At 39.8% G+C, this 23,893-nt stretch overlaps 1 protein-coding gene across 7 annotated transcripts; it reads left to right on the forward strand.

Moving 5' to 3' along the window:
* The first annotated feature begins 42 nt into the window (after window positions 1-42).
* On the forward strand, window positions 43-23,671 carry LOC145448827 (uncharacterized). 7 transcript variants are annotated; one of them, XM_080327280.1, is made up of 7 exons: window positions 43-251; window positions 1,113-1,244; window positions 1,406-1,510; window positions 7,869-8,000; window positions 8,151-8,258; window positions 19,881-19,949; window positions 23,361-23,671. In XM_080327280.1, exons 2-7 carry the CDS (start codon window positions 1,190-1,192, stop codon window positions 23,501-23,503), a joined length of 612 nt encoding a protein of 203 aa, XP_080183406.1. In that variant the 5' UTR covers window positions 43-251; window positions 1,113-1,189; the 3' UTR covers window positions 23,504-23,671. The 7 variants fall into 7 exon arrangements, with proteins under 7 accessions (XP_080183406.1, XP_080183405.1, XP_080183403.1 ...); XM_080327276.1 differs by lacking the exon at window positions 43-251 and adding an exon at window positions 698-1,012 and having other exon boundaries at window positions 8,202-8,258; XM_080327274.1 differs by lacking the exon at window positions 43-251 and adding an exon at window positions 701-1,012.
* Window positions 23,672-23,893: the final 222 nt, after the last annotated feature.

The following is a 23,893-nucleotide window of genomic DNA, read 5'->3' on the forward strand; positions in this document are numbered from 1 at the left end:
GAAATATTTCGTAAAACTCAAAACAACGACTACGGTGATTTGAGGGAACCGCTTCAATTACGATAACCAACGGAGCTTTTACAACTATCAAGTGTACTCTGGTATTACTGAGCGGCAAAATCACTTTCAAAATGAAATAAGACGTTGTCATTTTCAGATTGAAATCTAAATCTCGAATTTTTATACAGGGAACCGTGAAAATATGATCATGATAGGAGCTGGATGTTGCAAGCATCTCTGATCAGAATCCGGTAAGAGTTTTTTCCAAAGCAAATTTATGGTGAAGCTGACTGAATCCATGATGATCGAGCACCTTCGAAGGTGGTACAAAAGGTTTTTAAGGTTACCAGACGCGTCATAATAATGACGATAATGGAAGTTGATCTACATTACATTGTGTCATATGTGTCCTGATAAAAATTATAGAACCACATATGATTACTATAATTACTATTATTATGATAGAATTTCATTTCATCGCACGGTAGCAAACTTCTTCAATCATGGAACGGTCGGTAGTCGTTATAATTGCGTGGTGGAAGTTACCTGTACACCATCTAATATTGAAGTGACCATCGGCCAAGTAGCTTTGGAAAGTACTTAGAAGGATCATCGAAAACTTTCAAAATCACAAAATACATCCTCGTGAGTCAATCGAATCTAATCAATGCAAAATCTTCCTACAATTATAGGCTCGTCTTGAAAGGTATAATTATTCATCATCTGGGAAATGTATATTCGGCCTATATCGACGAAAAAATGATGGGAATGGGAGATCTTGAATATATGATGCGCTCGAATATTCAATGAAATTAATCCAGAATATAGAAGCATTTGTGTACGATGGGTCTCTATATGACTGATGCTCAGTCATTCATTCGAAATCGTTAACCCTGCTGGAATTTTCGCCCCGGTGTAGAAAACAGGAATAAATTAAGCGTCGTTGAAATGTCTCCATTTGCGTGTCAGTTTGCATGTCTTGTTACTACCGTAGCGTTAATGAATGCACAAAGTGAGTCTATTTCCTAATTAGAGTAACCTATAACCTAACCAGTATGTTAACATTTAGCAATTTCATGACTTTGTCTTTTATAATTGTCTCTCATCTATAGGTGTGTGCCGGGATAAAGACGTTGAGCAGTGTAAAAAGCACATACGGAATAACTTTTGCACTCAGTTCGAAAAGTGGATGAGAGGAAAATGCCCCTTAACTTGTGGATTTTGCTCTCCGAATTCAACGCATGGTAGGCTACTCTTGGTATTTCTACTCGATGACTAATACACGCTTCTTATGCAGTATAGGCTTATTCCTCGGTTATATCTATAATTCCCTTCATGCAATAATGACAACAGTTCCAGAATTATCCTTTTTCCGATTTGAATTGGTTTTACTTTCGTGTGATAGGGAGCACTGGAAATTCATCCGATAATGCTACATCTGTCTACTTATCAGCTCATAGTGGAACAGATAAGCCAGCAACTACTACGGATGGACCAACTATTCAGTCAAGTAAGTCGTACAATGAATTCATGTATGTGTAGAATTCTAGTAGATATCGGGATGATTGCTGTAAATGAGGTCTGACGACCATCGATACTTTTCAACAATCATATTCCTATTAGAAGAACCAACACCATATTGCCAAAGCATTATTATGCTAATTGCTTAGTGCTGTATCAACGTAGGTACAGAGCGATCAAATTTAGGCTATCTATTGGATATATAGATGAAGAACCCTCATTCCACACTTCCCATCACTACTAATATTGATAATGTAACCAGGGCTTTGGAGCAGCCGTAAATTTAAACTGCCCCAGCTCCGGCCCCGGAGCTTTCTTCTATCATACATTAGCTCCGGCTCCAGCTCCGGAGCCGCATTATTACCACTGCTCCGGCTCCAGCTCCGGCTCCGCCTCTGAAATTATCGAATGGGCCTGTCTATATCAGGGGTGGCCAACCCGCGGACCAAATGTGGCCCGCGAGAGGGTTTTGCGTGGCCCGCGAGGTAATTTCCTATTATACTATCGAAAATGAATTGCTCAGATTGTGAACTTGCAATGCCAACCAAAAATTACAAGTATGACTGCGATACTTGGGATGTTGATGACTAAAATATCAGTTCCGACGCATTGGCAGATCCATGGTACAGTCACATTTTCAGTAAATCGTCGTACCTTACAATAAACTAAAATAGTAGTGAAATTTTTCTTCACGCTTCGCGTGTTTAATTGTCACACGATTTCTTGCTTGGTAGCCTACCCCCTACCGAAAATGAAAAAAACGCCTAATTTACCCGATTGAGTCTAACAATATTCGCAATTACGGGAGAAAGTCTTTTCGCGTTTGCGCTCGCATAAAGATCGTCGACGATGAAATGTAGGCACAAAATGATTGTCGCATGTTATCGGAGACCTTCGATATCGATGTGGCCAGACGCTGAATAGTCGTGTCCTTGCAAACTGAGTCTATCGGGCGGTATACAGTAGACCCGCAATATACTCAAGTAATAATATTATTGACCTAGTTGATTTATAGACTTTGAAAATTTTACCCGCTTGGCGCGGCTAGTGGACCGCGCACTCGTTCGTCAATTTCATGTGCCCCTTTGGCCGAAAACGTTGGCCATTTCTGGTCAATATAGATTACTTATCTACCCATAGGTTAGTTATCTATAGTAATCTAGAGTTTGTCAACCGACAGTAACATCCGATGTAGCAACGAAGACATAGGTGCCGCCGTAACGGCTTGTGACGTCATAATGAATACTTGTCAATGGTCGATAACATCATAGTTGCACTATAGAGACTGTAGGAGTCCTACAGTCCTACATCCTAGTCTCTATAGTTGCACTAGAACGCACACAGGCTGCCATTGCTGTACGTACACAGCATTAAAATTCCGGCCTGCTGTTCAATTATGATAAATCAGCCGATGTGGTGGTTGTTGCATATATAATAACATCCTATGAAATACGTCGGAGCCGGAGCTACTCCTCAAATAACGGGCTCCAGCTCCGGCTCCGGCTCCGGCTGAATTTTATGTAGAGCTCCGGCTCCAGCTCCGGTGAAAATGCACGGCTCCGGGGCTCCGGGCTCCGGCTCCGGCTCCAAAGCCCTGGATGTAACAATCCGCCACTGTGACCATGTGTTTGTCGGTTTCGCATCATAGGCTATATTTCAGTGAGTTTCGTGATTTATTTCGCCGTATTAATTTATCTATGTTAGCTATGACAAAATGTTAGCTCCATTTCAATGAAAGGACCCTTAATGTTAAAACATTTTTAAAAACAACGATTTCATAAAAGGACGAAAAATAACATCTGAAATTAGCCTACAACACAATGGTTCGCGCAAGTAATAGTAGCATGGCACTATGGTGCATGTGATCGAGAGATGGACAAGAAATATTTCCACGCGACAAGCTTAATGAGGCACGCGGCATCCTGCGTGGCTTAGTGCAATGATTGCTTGATGTTTCCCATATTCTCGTTAATGTTATCCTAAAATCGGTCATACTGCGCCAGCGCCATGGAATGAGTTGCAATGTCGTCCCCTTGTTAGGTGATAGAAGGCACTATCGACGCAGTGGCAGTCATCATATAGTCCAGTTCTTTTAGTACGTCTTCCGGTTCACTGATTTTATCATAATTTAACCCAGAGGTCTCAAACACGCGGCCGGCGGGCCGCGTGCGGCCCGCGACGGCATCTTGGATTTTGAAGTATTCGACAATATTTAATTGCAAAATATATATTTTTTTATTTGAGAACTGGAAATTCGTTATAAAACTACTCCGGAAGCCTGAAACTACTGATCAAACTTAAATATTACATCATTTTCAAAAGTTATCACGCAGTAGAAGTGCCTATGACGTCACACTACTTGTTTATGGTGGTAAAACATGACTGAACGTGACTGAAAATTGAGATTTGGACTTGGGCGCGAACGTTTGTAGAATTACTCGATCTCGGACGCAATGTGTGATAAAATAAACATGACTTGAGTTGAGTCGCGTCAAACGTTATAATCAGAGAAGAAATTATTGTGACTCAGAACCCCGTGCCTTTAGTACAACCACCGATGCAACAAACTATCAAACTGGTATGGGTAATGGTAATATATCAAAAGGTCTTAGCTTGTGTTGCGTATTTAGATATCTAAGCAGCTCGGTATGGCAAACATTGGCATTATGTTGCCCTCTTGGTGTATGGTTAGTATCTTTTTCCTTGTTATCGTCGCCAATTAAATGTGGCGATCGAGTATAAAGTAGTCGTTGCCTTCACAGCTGTAGGTTAGAGTGGGGCAGCGCGCCTACCCTAAGCGGGACACGTCATAATATCCACCAAACTGATCGAAACGGGTTGAATTTTGGAATCTGCGCTCGAGATATCGTCCCCACTCTACCACGATCGTATGGAAAGTCCAAGTATCAATTATCATATATAAAATTATCATTCATCTATGTCCACCAATTTGACGTTTTGTATCAGGGGTGGGGCAAAACGCCTCCAATGGCCTTTACCCCCTTATACCCCATTAAATATAGCATACCAATCAGTAACCGATAAATATTTAATTCCTATACATGCTTCTCCGCCTCATCATGGCGTACCGGATATTTTAAAAACAAATTTCACTTGGAAATGCCAACTGATTATGAAAGTCAAAAACAAGTCGGAAGTTATTGAGATATATCTTGTTTAGTCGGAGGAATAGCCTATATTCCACAGCTGAATAGCAATTTTGATGGGAGTGTCGTTCTCCGAGAAAGCATTCTTGATGAGCCAATAAACGACTACGCAGTCCACATTTACTAGACTTGAGGGGTGGGGCGTTTTACCCCACAGATGGGGTAGGCGTTTTAGCCTCAAGGTCGTCATTGTTTGTGGATAAGCTACCAGGTAGTTTTTCTGTAAATTCGCCTTCGGACTGTGGCTTAAATCCAACTACGCGTAGTGAAAGCACAAATTGAACCGGAAAACTCTCTGTAGCATCCGTTAAATATGACATTTCACTTGATTGTAAAAGGCTATATTTTGGTAAGAATATGTGTAAAAGTCATAAAATCTCATAAAACATTACATATCTTCATCCAGGAGTGGAAATCAAAGTGACAGTTTCGTCTGACCATTAAGCGATATTATTATTATATTATTATATATACTGTGACGCATTCAATGCTCGTTTTGTTCTGTGATATTGATGGTGGGCGTCTTACCTCGCCTAGGCGTTTTGCCCCTCGCCGATTTGACATTTCTATTGCCATGGCACAGTAATCATTATATTTAAGTTGATATAGATCTGTTCAAATATTGGAAGGTAAATCTAACGCTGATTTAATTTGACTTCGGTAATAAATTGATCAATAGCATGGTTATCAGGAGTATGCATGCCCGAAACCCGGATTAGGCTACTGCTGCATTGCAATGCTCTGATATCAGATCAATCTTTGTAAAATTCGAGAAATATTCTACCTATAATTGTGACACGTGAAATTATCGTTAGCTGTAAAGTTTTAACGTGACAGTTTTTACGATGTCCTGATGCATTTGTAGGGCCTACTGTGTTTTGATGTCTAAAACTAAATATACAGCAACTATGCCAAGTACAGCAACAATTTTATTCAACTATAATAAAATATGATATTTTGTTCGTGCCAGGCGTGGATTCACAATAGTAAATCACATTTTCACGATGTGTGTGGAATGCCAGTCTGCAAGGTACCGCCAAGGCCTACTTGGAAATACATAGAGCTCCTCTATTATCGATGCCGCGGCCCGCGCGGCGCCATTACAAAATTGGAAATTGGCCCGCGAGCACATTTAAGTTTGAGACCTCTGATTTAACCAGATGGCTCATCCTCTGCAATATCTCCATTTAATTTCATTGGTGGGGCGATTTTTGTTACCGACAAAACGGAAGATTTTGACCTAAAAAATCAAAATATTGACATTTTTTATCTTAAGTTTGACCAAATTTGACCTAACGTAACAAATTAGGTGTTTCACACATAATGTTTGAATTGTACTACGTATCTTCATTTCTGGCTGGAACTGTCTGTCCTTACGAAGTAGTTTGGCCTGAAAAAAACTATTTTGCCTCAAAACCTGACAAATTTTTTCATGAAAAAAAAACTTATTTTAGCGAAATCTGGCCCTATGAAGAATTCCAATAGTTACATTACGCATTATAATAGAAATAATTTAAAAAATTCGTAGTACAACGAAAGATACTTTCCTGCATAACAAGTAGCTTGCCAAGAATGGAGAAAGAACGTTCAACAGCAGCAGTTGTTGATTGACAACACTGAAGTTGTACATACACTGCTGGTGACTAACCGTGTTGCTTCATTCTGGCAATGGTGTACACATCACAATTTTTCATCACGCTCTTCTTGATATAAGAACCATGGAATGCCCACGCAGTCTTGCTTCAGTTGGGATATTGCGGTACGTTGAGCATAACACCACGTCAACCTATTTGTTTCATTTGAATGTTTATGATTCACAATGAGCATACAATGGGCCTTCTACAACGGTAGACCTATAAAGTAGGCTACAAGCTGTAAAATGTCAAACGAAATGCAGTTTTAACTTTGTAGACAATTTTGACATTTTTTGATCTATAGCACTACAATTTTGCCTAATTTTGACTTTTTTGACATGTCAAAAAATCGCCCTATTCAATAGTAATGTTGCGATTCATGAGTGCTAGTCTTTCCAAGCGCACAGTGACCATTGTCAAGAGAAAAGACCTGACCAACAAGCACAAGAAACATGACCGATACGATGAATTCCATGTACTGAACTTCGATTTTGTGCCACAACGTCACAGCTGATATTACAATTGAATATATTGCTGAAAATATGCCAATATGACTCCTTTGACGAAAAAGGCTCCCGACTGCCTGTCATAAAAAGGACCAAAGTATATCTCTGATCAGGACTTCGTGTTCACGCGATACACGATCGTTTAAATGACGTATGAAACCAACCCTATAGCTCTATCGAAATGGAGCACTCTTAATTTTATGAATATCGCAAAAACAGAAATTTAATACACTCTCGGGATCGCATGTGTCGATTTGCATTCATAGTGACATTATAGATAGTCACATCGTCGCTGTGGAATCAGAGTGGTTTATGTCCATTTTACACTAATTAAGTATTTTTAAAGTCTTAATTTTCTTTCGGCCATATATCTTGGCCAATAAGGTTAACTTTGAAACACTGATACAAACACAACCACGACCGAGATTTTGCCGCAAAAAGTTAAAATTATACAAAAACATAAGCTACTGTCTTATTACACTGCGACGATATAAGGCGCCGTAACTATCTGAATGTCTTACATTATTTAGGGTTCAAAGGAACGGGCAGGCTTTTTGAATGAACCCACGAAAATTATATAACTCATGTAATCCATCTACATGAGCAACGCAGCTGAATCAATCCGATCAATGCCGTGTCTGTCAAAAATTACAGGTTTACTACAGTAATTATCCTTCATTTCACAAATGGATAGTGACGGATACTTGGGTACTTGCATACTCCAATTAAATAATCAATACAGAAGCATTAGCGAATAATTCATGTCATAAGTAATCCATTCGTTGGGAATGGTTAACAACGGGAAATTTAACTGTCTGGTTTCGCAGTGTTGAAAGAAGGAATATAGATAGCGAAGTTGAAATGTCACCATTTGGATGTCAGTTTGCATGTCTTGTTACTACTGTAGCGTTAATGAATGCTCAAAGTGAGTATTTGCAATTAATAACCTACTACAATATCGACAATACTTCGTCGAGATAAACTAAATATGCATGTGACATTGGAAAGTTTCACAACTTATTTTTATCTCGTATCTGCAGCGGTTTGCCGGGATAAAGACGTCGAACAATGTCAAAAGCACATACGAAATAACTTTTGCACCAAGTTCGAGAAGTGGATGAGAGGGAAATGCCCATTAACTTGCGGGTTTTGCTCTTCGAATGCAACGCATGGTACTTGCTCATAATATTAGTGTATGACTTTTTAATAGAGTTCTATTTGGCCATTTCATTATAATCAACGCCCACGCCCACAGCTCCGTAACTAACTAACTAACCAACTCAGTATAAATTGCCTGAATCAATGTAAATGTCGCGTCATAGTAGGTACGGGGAATTTTTCAACTAATGTGACATCTGTATACGCATCGGTAGCTCAAGACGGAACAGCTAGACCAGCTACTACGGACGGACCAACTATAATTCAGTCAGGTAAGTCGCGCATTATACGTTACTAGACCAGTGGTTCCCAGACTTTTTTGGCTTGTGGCGCTCTAGAAAAATTATATAACGCTCGCAGCACAATTACAGCAGGTCGCTTAAAGTCGTGTTAATGCGATGGCTATGCTAATTGTTTAAACATATATTCGACCGAAACGATGTTTAATTATTGACAAACATCTACCTGCATTGCGTCGTTTCCCAAGCAGTGTCAATTGGCTACATTTTTATATGTTTTTATTTTCGTCAAAACGAAAAAGACATGTTCACATACCCATCACCGTACAAATAACAATAAAATTTTAATTGCACTTTTTATGAAATAGGATTTAGAATGAGGCATCCAAAACTTTTCACGAAACGGCGTTTAAAAAACGGGGCATTTCGTAAATGAATGAGCTGTTTACCTCTGTAAAACAATGGCTTGATTTATGGCTTTCAAATGGATTGAATACCTAATAGCAAATCCTGAGAATTCCAGACAATGTGCTCATGATGTGTGGCACAATTTATAGTTTATCAGTTTATTTGAAACGAATAAAATAATTTTATCCAGACATAGACCCTCAGTGATGATGTGAATATTGGGCCTCCCTAATTCATCGACAATGTCGTGATTGGTTTCATATATGGTATAGTCACATGTACTTATTTATCAGCCGACTGAAGAAGTTAGACCGCTTCTTTAGAGGCATCTGCTTGTCTGCATGCCTTATATATATTCAATATCGTACAGTGTTTTTCAGAGGCGGTCAGTAACGAAGTACTTTTACTTTTTCGAAGTACTCAAGTAGTTTTCCTCTACTTCTGGCACTTACTCAAGTAGATCTGATTTCCGCTACTTCTACTTCTACTTCATAATATTTTGTGATCTACTTACTCACTTTTCGCTATTTTCAGTTTGTGAAGTAGAAGTAGTTTAATGGGAAGATAGGAAGGAGCATCAAAATTTAATTTTCATAAAACTTGAGTAAAGCCCAGAATTTTCGTCGCGCCTCGCGCCTTGTTTGTTTTTGGGGTATTCGTGGTGTTTGTCGACTACTATGGTCATTTACACCAGGCCGATATTCTTCTTATAGCCGACTTATAGCACGGCCCACTTCTAGGCTTTTTGTGAGACACCGCTGACGCGGATGAGGTGGCGAGGAGGAGCCTGTGTAAACCTCCAACACTTAGATATCGTAATTCTGAAGTCGACCTCGGCCGGTCTCGAGCCCGCACCCATTGGTGTTGGTGTTGCAGCCGCGGATTATTCCACTGCGCTATCTCGCCACGCGTGGCTACGGGGTAACCAGTAGGATTTCAATATAGTATCGGTGAATATAATTTAGGTAGCGGGTTAGCGTGGTTCCGTTCACACCGCATTGTCGCCCTTCGCCATATCAAATATTTCATCACAGTATATAATATTATGGCTCATCATAACGTTTTAAACCGATGTTTCGCAATCGGCAAAATTTACTTATCATATCGTAATCTAGCAGTCCGTGGCGTGTCCTAATCTGGAAAAGTGGACTATGACTCATTTATAGTTTTAGAGCTGTTTTAGAATACCAACCTTCGAAACTTTCTGGACTAAAGACATGAAATGCATGTTCCGCTTTTAGAAGTGGTATTTATATTTCACTTTCAACTCCCAGTATCATATACTTTCAATTTCGAGCATCATACGTTGAGTTCTAACTAATATCAGTTCTTTGGTGTGGATAACATACACGTTGTAGTATAAAAGCAAGTGTAGTAATGCCTTTAATTTCTGGAAATAAAGCTACACAGTATGCCATTTTTACGATCAGCCATATTTTTTTTATCAACGTTTACTAATCGCGCAAGGCGTTTACACCATATCCTACACAACTTCTCCGTATTGCTCTTCGACTAAACTACTGGGCTTATAATATGGGGTTCTGGCTCTGCGGCAGGCTCCGAGAGGGCGGCAAAATGAGGCTAACACAATGCACGCAGCTGGCTAAAGAAGCGTAATTGGTAGCCCCATAGCTGGCGTCCCGTGAGCTAAAATTTAATCAAATTGGTCATAAACGAAAGCTAGTGTCACGCTAATTCCGAAAACACGAATTACTTTGTTAACATGACAATGGAACCATTCCGAAATAGCCCTCAAGGCCGCGTGTTCCTAACAATGGTTGGTTAGTTAATGCAAAGTTACTTCATTCCAGTGTTGGGATGACTCTAGTCATGACTTGACTCGAGTCAGACTCGAGTCACTTTTTCGCATGACTTGACTTGACTCGAGTCACTTTGCTAAAATGACTTGACTTGACTTGACTCGGCCTATCAGAAATGCGAATTGACTCGTGACTCGGAGCAAAATTCACGAGTCAATTTCAAGTCATCAAGCAATCAGTGTCGATGAAAATCACTGTATCTTGCATATGTTCGGATTGTTCGCGAAACGCTGGTGTAACCCGCGAGAGCGAACAATCATTCAATGATCGTGCGTTTTACTGAGCCTCCATTGTTCTCTCACAAATATATTGATCGCAAACGAAGTGATCGAAGCTTACAACCTACGTTGTCGTAAACTATAGTATAGTAAACTAATTTAATAGCAAAATGTCTATTTCTGTTCTGTGTACTTAACTTAACAAAATCTATTGTTTTATTGCAATTGAATTCGAAAATACTTTACATAGTTATCAACCATTGGCGCAGGCTCGAATTGTATCATATCAATTTATATATATATATAGGTCTAGCTCTGTCTGCTTTCAGACTTAGAGCACCATCACCGAGGTGATGGAAGTATTCATCAAAAAAGAGAGCATCAATAATTTAAATTATAAATTAAATTTCCCTTGAAAGTGCTGCTTTTGAGAATGTCCTGATGTCGGTGTCGTTCCGATTGAGGACATTGTTCATCAGCGTTGCGGAGGGTCTTCCTTTTTTCGTTCTTCTTTCATCTTCAAACGTTATTGAACTTCACGACACTGTCATTATGTTTTCGAATTATGTTAGGGTTGCCATACGTCCGGAATTTCCCGGACATGTCCGGAATTTCACTGTAAAAAATGCGTCCGGGAGGAATTTCTAAAATATGCCTAAATGTCCGGAATTTCGAAGGCCTCATAATTTTTTCGTAAATCAATATAAACAAGATTATTTTTGGGCAGATTTATGCTACATGAAATATTTCTTCGCGCTGCGCACGATTTAGTGTCATATATACTGGTATTAATATGGGGACTACCACCCTCGTAAAAACTGCGATCACAAATAAATAATAAATAACCTTCATCTACAAAAAGAAGTCTAATTGTAATCGCAATTACAAGATAACGGTATATTCATATAGTCCAGGGGTGGGCAAACTTTTGAGCTCGCGGGCCGCATTCAACATCTGAATCCATTCGCGGGCCGCACTATATGAAATTGGGATTATAGATCAAAACGCAATATTGGTGTTTGACTATATAGTGAGGACATGGAGATAATATATATGCTTATTTAAAGCAATCCAAAAATTTGCTTTGATGTTATCGTACACGCTACAGAAACAGTGGCGAGATTTTATAGGCTGGTCGATCTCAATTACCAATTTGTCACAACTATAGAGATGAAAGTCGGTTGTCCCGATTCTTAGAACTGGATTGAAATTTAAATCTGTGAGCAGCGATCTGTTCATAGATTTACTAATTCGACTTTTCATTCAGTTTCAGGACACACAATGCTGACAGCATCATAACCATGTTAGATACAAACACGCTTCTACTATGTGTAGCTAAAATATTAATACCCCAATTCTACGCATACAGAGAACGAATGTATCTTAGACACGAGCGAATCGTTTTTTATAAGCACATTACTGAAATAATTAAAACTGGGGTGGCAAGTCTGAAATCACACTCGTGATCCGAATTATGTCAATCACGTTTAGGATTTTTGTGATGTTTGGCAATTGGAACCTTTCATACTGCGTGGGCCTGGAGATCGGGCTGCCGCGCCAGAAATTGAACATAAAAAATAATATAAGTAATTACCTTTGAGCAGAGGTTCTCAAACTTTTTAAAACACGCCCCCCCTCACTTATGATGGTAAAAGATTTGCCATCACCCCCTTATCGTCATATCACAAAACGCAACCAGGATGGCAAACCTAACGGACAGTTTGATTGCATGGAAGGTTATGACCGACATGACCGTGGAAGAGAGATTTTTCAATATGAAATTCAGACTAAATACAGAGCATTAATTATGAACGGGATGTAAATCGCGCGGAGCGAGAAAAAATTATTCAGTTGAGCTCAGCTTCTTGCCACCTTTCAGACGCTTTCATGCCTCCAAGGGGGTGCGCCTCCCTATTTGAGAACCACTGCTTTACAATTATCATGCAGAAAAAGTTTAATCAAGTCTCTGCATTAATCAATTTTTAGAACGCATATTATCAATATTTTTAATAAGTTTCTTTAGACTCTCGCGGGCCGCACAGAACGGCGTCGAGGGCCGCATGCGGCCCGCGGGCCGTAGTTTGCCCACCCCTGATATAGTCGGTTTAGGGCAGGCCGTTTGGATGCTTTATATTCAAAGATGATGGTTTTAAACCCGGGGGTAGTTTACCTTTATTCTGGGGTTCGCGGAGATGTTGAACGTAATTAGCTTCAAAAATAGGCCGTGAGTAAGTGTGGAAAAATGTGCCGACCTCTAATTAGTAATCAGCTCATCAAATTTTGAGCTGGACTGCGGCACATTTTCAAATTGGAAATGGAGTCGCGACCATAAAAGGTTGGAAACCACCGGATACGCGGTGTTTATATAACTCAGTGGTGCAGTGCACATCGGCAATAGGCTGATAAATAATGTTACCAGCGTGACGTGAACATGACTTAACGATGTAGGATTAGTCGACAATGTGCTCACACCTGATTTGGGAATCCGCTAGTGGGCGCTGAAGAGCGTCCGGAATTGTGAAACTATAGAATGTAAACGTGGAATGGCAGCGACCGATTTTGCAGCTTCGTTCGGCTTCGCTGAAGCTTTACTCAGACTTATTTTACGGCAGCTACTGTAGAATTTCTGGCAATCCAAAAGTTGTCTTCCAGAGCTCAGAATTAACTGAATCCGGTCTTGATCGAAAGCTACTGTCGCACTGATTTCGAAAATATCAATCAAAATATGGTGAAGCACCGCACTGAGATGAAAAACCACCCTCAACATCTAAAATCTGCATTGTTCAGAACAATCGGATGACCGCAAAACAATGACCATAACAATGACCCATTGCGGCTCTTCAATTGTTCGGACAATGCCGATAATTCAGACATGGAGGGCGAATTCTAAGCGGTTCAGCGCCTGATCATATTTTTATTTACATTTTCGGAATCAGTGCGACAGTAGCTTTCGATCAAGACCAGATTCAGTAAATTCTGAGCTCTGGAAGACAACTTTTGGATTGCCAGAAATCCTACAGTAGCTGCCGTAAAATAAGTCTGAGTAAAGCTTCAGCGAAGCGGAACGAAGCTGCAAAATCGGTCGCTGCCATTCCACGTTTACATTCTATAGTGAAACGAAAATATGGTAACCCTAAATTATGTGTGCAAGAAATTTAGCTTGTTGGTGATCAATGAATGCTGAAAGGCCTTTAGTGCGACAGATTCTATGAAGATTCTGATTGCTAATTTTGAATGCGTGATCGGTTCCCCTTCGAGTGTAGCCTCCGTTTGCAAAAGGGTAATGTATTGCATCTTATCAATTCGTTTCTCTATTCTCTATTTTGGCTGGTAACTGAGGCTGTGCAATTACGTACGTAGTTTATTGGTTCTACTTATATGTGAGCGATGCAGCGCCTTACTTCCGTGTATATTCAACTCTACATTCCGTCATCTGTTCAAAATCAATGACCACTCAATCAGCATTTCAGACAGCTAGCAAAATACAATGACGTAATCACGCCTCATAACTCGAAAAGGCAATTTGACTTGAATTGTGACTTGACTCGTGACTTGACTTGACTTGACTCGACTTGACTCGAGTCACCTCCAAAAATCGAGTGACTTGACTTGACTCGAGTCACCTTCGAAAATCGATTGACTTGACTTGACTCGAGTCAAAATGTGTAATGACTCGAAATGACTCGTGACTCGAAGGTAGTGACTTGATCCCAACACTGCATTCGACACCATATTTATACTCGTGTCTGGAACTTTATCTGACCATTAGTGTTTCAATTGAGGGCTGTGCGAGGAGCTTCTCAAAGCTCAAACTGATTAAGTCTTATTTACGTTCTACCATGAATGATGATCGGCTATCAGCTTTATCGATAGCAGCGGTTCTCAACCTTTTTGTCTTCTCGGACCACTTTTGGACCGCCACAGACCCCCGTGGACCCCCTCAAGTTTTCGCTCAAAATTAGCTTAAATATCGTGCAACCGCCAACTGTCTCGTGCAAACATTGATTAGATTAGTAATAAACAGCCAGAAAATGAATTTTATTCAAAATAACATCACACTATATGTCGAAATTGGGTAGACTTTTAATATTTCGAAACGAATTTTCCACCTGTATTTATTGTCTTGAAAATTCTCGTCATTGATTGTGTAGCGGTCGCTGCAACGACTTGTTGCAAGACACGCTGGTATAGTGCTTGATTGGAGTCGACGCTACAGCTTACAGTTCCCGTTGTACGCACTAGTTGACTGACTAATGACCGCTCTGAGTACACTTGCAATCCTGATCACACACGTAGATCCAAGGAGCTTTCTTTACTAGCACAGAACAGCCAAATAGTAGTAATTAGTGGTCAGAAACTTGTAGATTTACCAGGTTCAAATCATACTGCAATATATTAACGAATATAGAAAGAACAAAGTTAGATGTATCTAATTGCCTGTATACGACTCTGTGACTTAAGCGAGCACGTCCGCTACGGCGCTATCACTGGCGAAGTGGCGATCTCTCAAAGCACGTGCTTCGCAGACTATACTTTATCGATACGAGATTAAGGTCGTGGGAAATGAGGTTAGGAGAGGGTTGCACGGGAAGATTACTGGCACCCTGCTGGGACGGATCTTACATTCCCCACTTTAAGGACATTTTTGTACAACACAAAATGTCTTTACAACTATTTTCGTAAACAATGTGGCTCCACGTCGGGGTAATCGGACTTTTACAAGCATTACATCGAACACAAAGGGAGAAATAGACCCTAACAGGCAACAGGTAACAAACACAAACAAATGCTAATCACATACATTATACAGCAATAATACAAAACAGACAAGGATAATCTCAGACCAAAGCATCAATTATACAACATCAATCACCCACAGTTTTATACTCGGACACTTCAATACAATTCGAAACAGCGGGAGCAGAGCACGGATGCAAGCTAGTTAAATGTAACTTTTCACATTTCACACAAACTACGCGTTTTGGACAATTTTTACCATAGTGCGTTCTAGTACATCTTTCCCCACATCCGTAACATAAAAACTTGTCACGCATAAACGATATTCGTTCAGGATACGGTAAATTCTCAAAATCCGCACAATCTGGGATATGGTGGTCATTTTTTCCACAAAACATGCAATTATATTCCTCTGACATAACATTAGTTCCAAATGAAACACATGGCCTATCACGGCCATACTTTTGAGCAGATTGTGTGATATTACTATTTCGGTTTTCATCCAACATTCTGAATTCTGGCATATTTCGACGTTCAGACTGATCTCTCACAAATGACACAAAATACTCAAATGGGGGGTAGCAATTTACATCATTCATCTGTGCCTTGTACTTTGACACTTTACAACGCCACTTATCAATAAGTGACGGAGGTAACTTTTTCACCACGTACACATGATTTGACGAGTAATCAAGAGTGCCCAACTCTGGCACAAACTGTTTGTTCACAAAAACTTGCTCCAAGAAATCAGAGAATTCTTGCAGCCCAAGTCTATCATTTTCCTTTATATGACGCCAACCTTTCAATTTATCTAGGAAGGCCAGCCCAACAACGACAGGGCTTCCATACCTACTTCGCAAGTCACTTATTGCTTTTCGATAGGATTCCTCAGAACCACGCAGAAAATAACATTTCACAACTTTCAGCGGGCCCGGACCAAGATGTTGTTTCAACAAATTCATCTTTTCATGAACACAATACACTCTATCTTCAACTAACGCTTTAAACGAATTTTCCCATTCCATGTAATTAGTTTCATCGCCATCAAAAACCCAAACTTTTATATCAGGTATTCGCGTCAACGGTTTCATGTTGTATTGACGATCAATTGGTATATCGATAGAATTATTAACGGGCATCTTTACAAACGTGTTTCGGCCGGTTTCTTCCGGTTCAACATGTGGGACACTGTTCATTTGCACAGGAGTTTTATCAATAACTGGGCCGTAGGATACGGGTTCACTAGGTTTGACATTACATTGCCTTACTTCAGGATACACATGTTGGTTACCATTAACAAAGTTTTGTACCTTCTCTTCCGAATTCAATACCGGAACGCTATTCTGTATTTCTGCGAAGTTAGATCCAACACACTGGATATCTTCATCCAGACCGAAGGGGTTCTCCTCCTTTTCAATTTGCTCACAAGCCTTGATCTCGGCTCGTTTTTCAGCAATTTGACTTTTCAGAGCCAATTGCGACAACTTTGCTTCATCTTCAACCAACTTTCTTTTCATCTCTGCTTCATCTTCAAATAACTTTCTTTTCATCTCTGCTTCATCTTCAAATAACTTTTTTTTCATCTCCGCTTCATCTTTCACTAACCTTTTTTTCATTTCAGCTTCTTGCTCCGAAAATTGAAGTTTTGCTTCCAGAGCGGCTGCTTCCCTTATTCTCGTATGACGTAGCTCTTTGTTGCTGGCGAGGCTGGTGCGACTGTGTTGTGTATGGCGACTCGATCTCGAGCCGGCTCCAGATCTCGCGCGGCTACGGACGGATCCATTTTCAGATGGAAGCCTCATGAAATCCGTAACGGCTTGCCGGACTTTTTCAAATTTCATTTCAACCGACCTCGTGCTATTGGCGAATTCATTTGTTCCCGTATTCTTGGCGAACTTCGAAACAATCTCTCCAGTAATTTTCTTCAATTCATCTCGATGGCATATAACTCGTTTCATTGCTTCGCGCACTTCCTCTTTATTTGTGAATAGCGCTATGGCATTCTCAGTTTCGTCAAAACATCTTTCAACTTCGCCTTTTGTTTCATGGAACTGGCGTTCAAGTTCAGTCATTCTCGGATCGAATCCATGAAAGGTGCCGTCACTACTGGTTGGAACATCAGAGCCCACTGACTTGCTCTTCGCGGGGCTCTGGTCCACAATTTCTTTCTTGACACTTCCACGTTCATCTTCAACATTTTCCGAACTTGGTGGAGCTGGGCAGTCAGCACTTGTCTCTGACGTTGCCACAGTTTTACTTTGTACGGCTGAGCAGTCAGCTATCTCTGACGTTGCTGCAGCTTCCATTATTTTCAACTTTTCCGACTTTCAACTTTATGACTGGTAAAGTTTCTGACTGTAGCGGTCGCTGCAACGACTTGTTGCAAGACACGCTGGTATAGTGCTTGATTGGAGTCGACGCTACAGCTTACAGTTCCCGTTGTACGCACTAGTTGACTGACTAATGACCGCTCTGAGTACACTTGCAATCCTGATCACACACGTAGATCCAAGGAGCTTTCTTTACTAGCACAGAACAGCCAAATAGTAGTAATTAGTGGTCAGAAACTTGTAGATTTACCAGGTTCAAATCATACTGCAATATATTAACGAATATAGAAAGAACAAAGTTAGATGTATCTAATTGCCTGTATACGACTCTGTGACTTAAGCGAGCACGTCCGCTACGGCGCTATCACTGGCGAAGTGGCGATCTCTCAAAGCACGTGCTTCGCAGACTATACTTTATCGATACGAGATTAAGGTCGTGGGAAATGAGGTTAGGAGAGGGTTGCACGGGAAGATTACTGGCACCCTGCTGGGACGGATCTTACAGATTGGATATGAACGAGTGCCGAAAGTCCATTTCCACCAAGATATATTGGTGGCGAATGTAATATTAACGCGTAACGCTTCCGACGATAGCTTTTGGTGTGTGTTTGTAATGAACATATCATGTCCACGCATCCTATATAGTCATTTCTATCTGGAATCTCATCTTGAAGGTATTTAGTGGTTAGGCTATATCACAGAAGAAAATGGATTTCGTGGCGGCGCGGTTTCAATTCCTTCATTGGGAAAGACAGATCAGGAAAAAAGTTCAGGAACTGCTATTTCAAACGAATGTTTACAAATTTGCTGCGACTGACAACTGCAAATCAAAATTGCTATCTCCAACATTTAATTTTTCAGAAACCTTAACAAAACATTTATAAACAGCAGTATATGTTTGCATCGGCATGCCATTGATAAGTTGACAATAAAATGAGTTTGCACAGTCGGATATTTCATCTCAGACGACCATTTTAATGACGTGAGTCCTAAAGTTTTAGTAATTATGTAGCGAAGCGAAAACTGTCCCATGCTTTTCCTAATTAAAAGAATGTAAATTAGGTTACCAATGACTTTACAGTGACCAGAGGCTTCGTAGACTCCCTGAAAATGCTTCGTGGACCACCAGGGATCCGCGGACCCCCGGTTGAGAACCACTGGTCTATAGAAAGAGACTACGTTCAAAATCTTGAATTTGAGGATATTATCGCTGATTTTGCATCGGCAAATCCCGAAAAGTTAAGTTTTGAGACGGCTATTGATTTTCTATTTGCACAATATACATTCGTTCGCTATTTCTTGTCCTTAATATTTTTGGCCTTATTAACGTTGAGACGGTGAGGCTGAGACGCGGCATATTACTTGTAATTATTTTTATTGACAATATTGTTTGAACATGAATCTATATTGATATTAGCTGCGGTCTACTTAGGGGGGCGGCATTTTAAGCGAGAGCCAGGGGCGGCAGCACATGCTGCTACGCCAGCGGCCATACCATGATACTTTCTAAAATGTGCTGTTCGAGTACACAGAGGATTAGTATCGCATTTTCATATCAATACTATCATTTCCATCCCATGATGCGGACGAATGCTTAATGTTGTTGAAAATTATATACCTCCTGGTATGCATCAATATGAATCAAGCTCGGCACCTTTCGCATAGCTCAATTTGCACCTTTTGACAATACACGTGGACAAATTACGATCGTTTTCACAACTACTTACTTACTTGAGTAGATTTAAAGTCAGTCAATTCTACTTCTACTTCAAGTAGTTTTAGGTAGCTTATGGAAGAAATACTTCTACTCGTACTTGAGTAATTTTTTTTCGTCGCTACTTCTACTTCTACTTGAGTAGCTTTCTTGACTACTTTGACCACCTCCGGTGTTTTTCCGAAATTCCAGAACGACTAGCGGCACACCTGAGAATTTGTGGCGGGTGGCGGCACTCTGATGCGTGCTATACGATCAGTGCGCAGTTGCAATTCATTTATTACCCAACAGTACATTATTTTAATGCGTTACCCGACTTTACCCGTGGCCATGAAACGAATAATTGAATTTCCGCTTAATTTGCACAAAAGTGTTCGAATTAAGCCGAATCAACTGTGTGCATATATTACCTATATTATATATATCAGATTCAATTGCGACTAAAGCAACAATCGTGACCTCTACTAGCGAAGAGACGACAACAAGCGTTGTGAATGGTGAGAACTATAATTCGTAGCCTTTTACGCATAGCAGCTATAGAACTGTATTGTTGCAGGGGACTTCAGTTTATATTTCTAGTTATAGCAGAATCTTTCGGCCAAGGTGTTTCAGGGCTATGAATTTCAAGTTTATAGCTAGACAAAGCACGATGACTTAACGGATTTCGAAATTGCGTGTTATCAGTGTTATTACCGCTAATCACTGATTTGTAGCCCCTACCCCGGTCATAGCGAACCAACATGATCAATTATTAAAAAGTCCTCGTTTCAATTTATATATTTCAAGACTGAAAGCCAGTGTTGGGATGACTCGAGTCATGACTTGACTCGAGTCAGACTCGAGTCACCTTTTTCTTATGACTCGACTTGACTCGAGTCACTTTGCTAAAATGACTTGACTTGACTTGACTTGACTCGACGTATCAAAAATGTGGATTGACTCGTGACTCGGAGCAAAATTCACGAGTCAATTTCGAGTCATCAAGCAATCAATGTCGATAAAAATCATTGTATCTTGCATATGTTCGGATTTTACGCGAAACGCTGTGTAACGCATGAGAGCGACCAATCATTCAATGATCGTGCGTTTTACTCTGCCTCTATTGTTCTCTCACGAATAAATTGATCGCAAACGAAGTGATCGAAGCTTACCTCTTACGTTGTCGTTGTTGTCTATTTCTGTTCTCCGTTCTTAACTTAACCAAACATCTTGTTTTATTGAAATTGAACTCCAATATAGTTAATATAGTCCTAAACCATCGGCGAAGGCTGGAATTCGATTATATCAATTTGTAAATGAGTCATGTATTGCATCTTATCAATTCGTTTCTCTATTTTGGCTGGTAACTATAATCCGAGCCCATGCAATTACTGACGTAGGTAAGCATTTCTACGTATATGTGAGCAATAAAGCGCCTTCTTGCGTTTATATTTAACTCTATATTCGTTCATAGGCCCAGAATCAATAACCACCCAATCTGTATTTCAGACAGCTAGCAAATGCAATGACACAAGCATGCCTCATACTCCGAAAAGGCAACTTGACTTGAATTGTGACTTGACTCGTGACTTGACTTGACTTGACTCGACTTGACTCAAATCACCTCCAAAATTCGAGTGACTTGACTTGACTCGAGTCACCTTCGATAATCGATTGACTTGACTTGACTCGAGTCAAAATGTGCAATGACTCGAAATGACTCGTGACTCGAAGGTATTGACTTGATCCCAACACTACTGAAAGCTAGCTTTGATGATACAGATACCTTACGTAGCCTACAGCTTTATATGGATGGTAGGATTGGTAGCCTGTACGATGCGATACACCATGTGTATCCTATACTGGAATAGGTTTCACTAGCCTGACAAGACTATTGGATCGAGGTACAGATTGGATTCATTCATCTTCTAATAGCGATTGCCGATAATATGTTTGTCCACATAAAAACATATCGTTGGCTGATAAAACCGAGATGATCAGTAACGAAGTAGCCTACTTCTACTTATCGAAGACTCGAAGTACTTCCAGTAGATTTTGCTTACTCGCACTACTTCCTGAAGTAGTCAGAGGTGGTCAAAAGTCAAGAAAGCTAATCAATTAGAAGTAGAAATAGCCACGAAAAAAAATCCACTCAAGTACGAGTAGAAGTACTTCTTCTATAAGTCACCTAAAACTACTTGAAGTAGAAATATAATTGACCGACTTTAAATCTATTCAAGTAAGTAAGAGTTTTAAAATATGTCTTAATTCGTGCGCATGGACTGTCAAAAACTGCGAATTGAGCTATGCGGAAGGTGCAGAGAGTTTGATTCGTATTGATGCATCCCAGGAGGTATCAATTTTCGACAGAATAAGCATTTTTTCGCATCATGGGATGCAAATTATAGTGTTGATATGAAAATGCGATAGTAACCCCTTGTTAACTAGAAGACCCCGTTTTAGAGAATATCATGGCAAGGCGCCCTACCCCATATTATAAGGCCCCAAGTTTATGCGAAGGGCAATACGTAGAAGTTTTATCGGATACGATTTCATCACTTTGCGCGATTAGTATTCGTTAATAACGAATATTGTGGATCGTAAAAGTTATATTTGTGTGGCTTTATTTTCGGAAAATAGAGGCATTACTTCACTTGCTTTCATGCTGAAACATGTATGTTCTGCAGACAAAATGAATTGCAAGTAATTAGAACTCAAAGAATGATACTTGCAATTGAAAGTAAAATACAAATACCACTTCTAAAAAGCGGAAACTATAATTCATCTCTTTTGTACATAAATCTTCAAAGGTGATCTGCTAAAACAGGTGTAACGTTCAAAAAAGCTGGATTTTCCAGATCAGAAAGACACGTAATGGGCTGCTAGGTTACGATATGATTGGTAATTGCTAGATTGCGAAACAGTAGTTTCAAACGTTATGGTAGGTCATATTTACTGTGATGAAATATTTGATACGGGCGACAATGCGGTGTTAGAGGAACCAAGCAATCCGGTACCTAAATTATATTTCCTGATACTTTCCTGAAAACATATTAGTCACACCATAACTACTGTGCGCGAAGCGCAACAAAATTTCTGGGGTTTAGTTGACTTTTACTAATATTAAATGTTGGTAATCCGTAAAAACAGCCCCGAAATTCATCAGGTTATCTTTCGTATTGGGGGATTAAATTACTTGTACTTGACAAACTAAAAATATCGAAAAGTAAGTAATTAGACCACAAAATATTAGTAAGTAGAAGTAGAGAAAATCAGATCTACTTGAGTAAGTACCAGAAGTAGAGGAAAACTACTTGATTACTTCCAAAAACTAGAAGTACTTCGTTACTGACCACATCTGGAAGTAGGTATGAATTCGGATTACTTTTACTTCTACTTGACAGTTTCAGTTGTCCTAGACCTACGATACTTACTTTTTCACTTACTTGTAAATCGCTACTACTTCTATTTCACTGTGCATGCCTAGGCCTATCTGTGTGTCTATGATTTTAAATACTATTCAAAGTCGTTTCGACACCTATTTCTATCTTTTCATTGCATCGCAGTCTTCTGGTGTTTTGAAATGATAAAATTGATAATAAACTGACACAGACACTGATACTAATACTTACTTGAATAGAAATGCGGCGTTACTTCTACAGATATACTTATACTTAGTAGCTATGTTGGCTACTTTGACCGCCTGCGGATTTAAAGATATGTGTTCGTTGTATAGAATTAGACGCTGAATTGCCAAATGAAAATAATATTTTGTTTTCAAATAACAAAAAAGACAACTTCATCGAAACATTGCAATTGAATGCAATTACACTATTGTATTTGCCGGCCCATCATTCATATTCACAATTGATGATTACAGTATGATGTCATGATTGCTGGAAAGACATACTTTTTGTTTGATTTCAAAGGTGTCTCAGAAGGAGGGAAACTGCAACCAGACATTATGTTCTGCCTCAGCTTTCTACCAGCTATGGACGGACTTAGCCGGACTCGCAAAATTCAACTGAAGATGGATATCATGAAAATGCTACTACAGGCACAACTTGGATGAAAATGATATCGACTTCCAAGGAAATTCCTATTTGCACAATGTTTATCTCGAGTTAGGATATATGAGAATGTGCTATAAAACCTCGTAGGCTGTAGAGTACAGCGGAATTATATTTAACATTCAATTTACACAGAGCATGCAAATAAATCCATACCTGGTTGTCATTCATATTTGTGGTTGGATGGCCATTATGCTAAACAGCTATACAAAATGTAGTTGTTGTAAGTGTAGATGATCGAGGCAGGATATTTTCAGTGGGAATGCTTGGCAATATTAAAGGCAAAAGTCTAAATGCATATTCCTATCTTTCATTGGATCGCAGTCTTGTGGTGCATCGAAATGATGAAATTGAATAGCGAAGCGTTGGTGCATGACTTTCAACGCGCGCGC

Source organism: Botryllus schlosseri, chromosome 10, assembly GCF_051294905.1.
Source record: "Botryllus schlosseri isolate E-star chromosome 10, Bs_hap1, whole genome shotgun sequence".
Taxonomy (NCBI): Eukaryota; Metazoa; Chordata; class Ascidiacea; order Stolidobranchia; family Styelidae; genus Botryllus; species Botryllus schlosseri.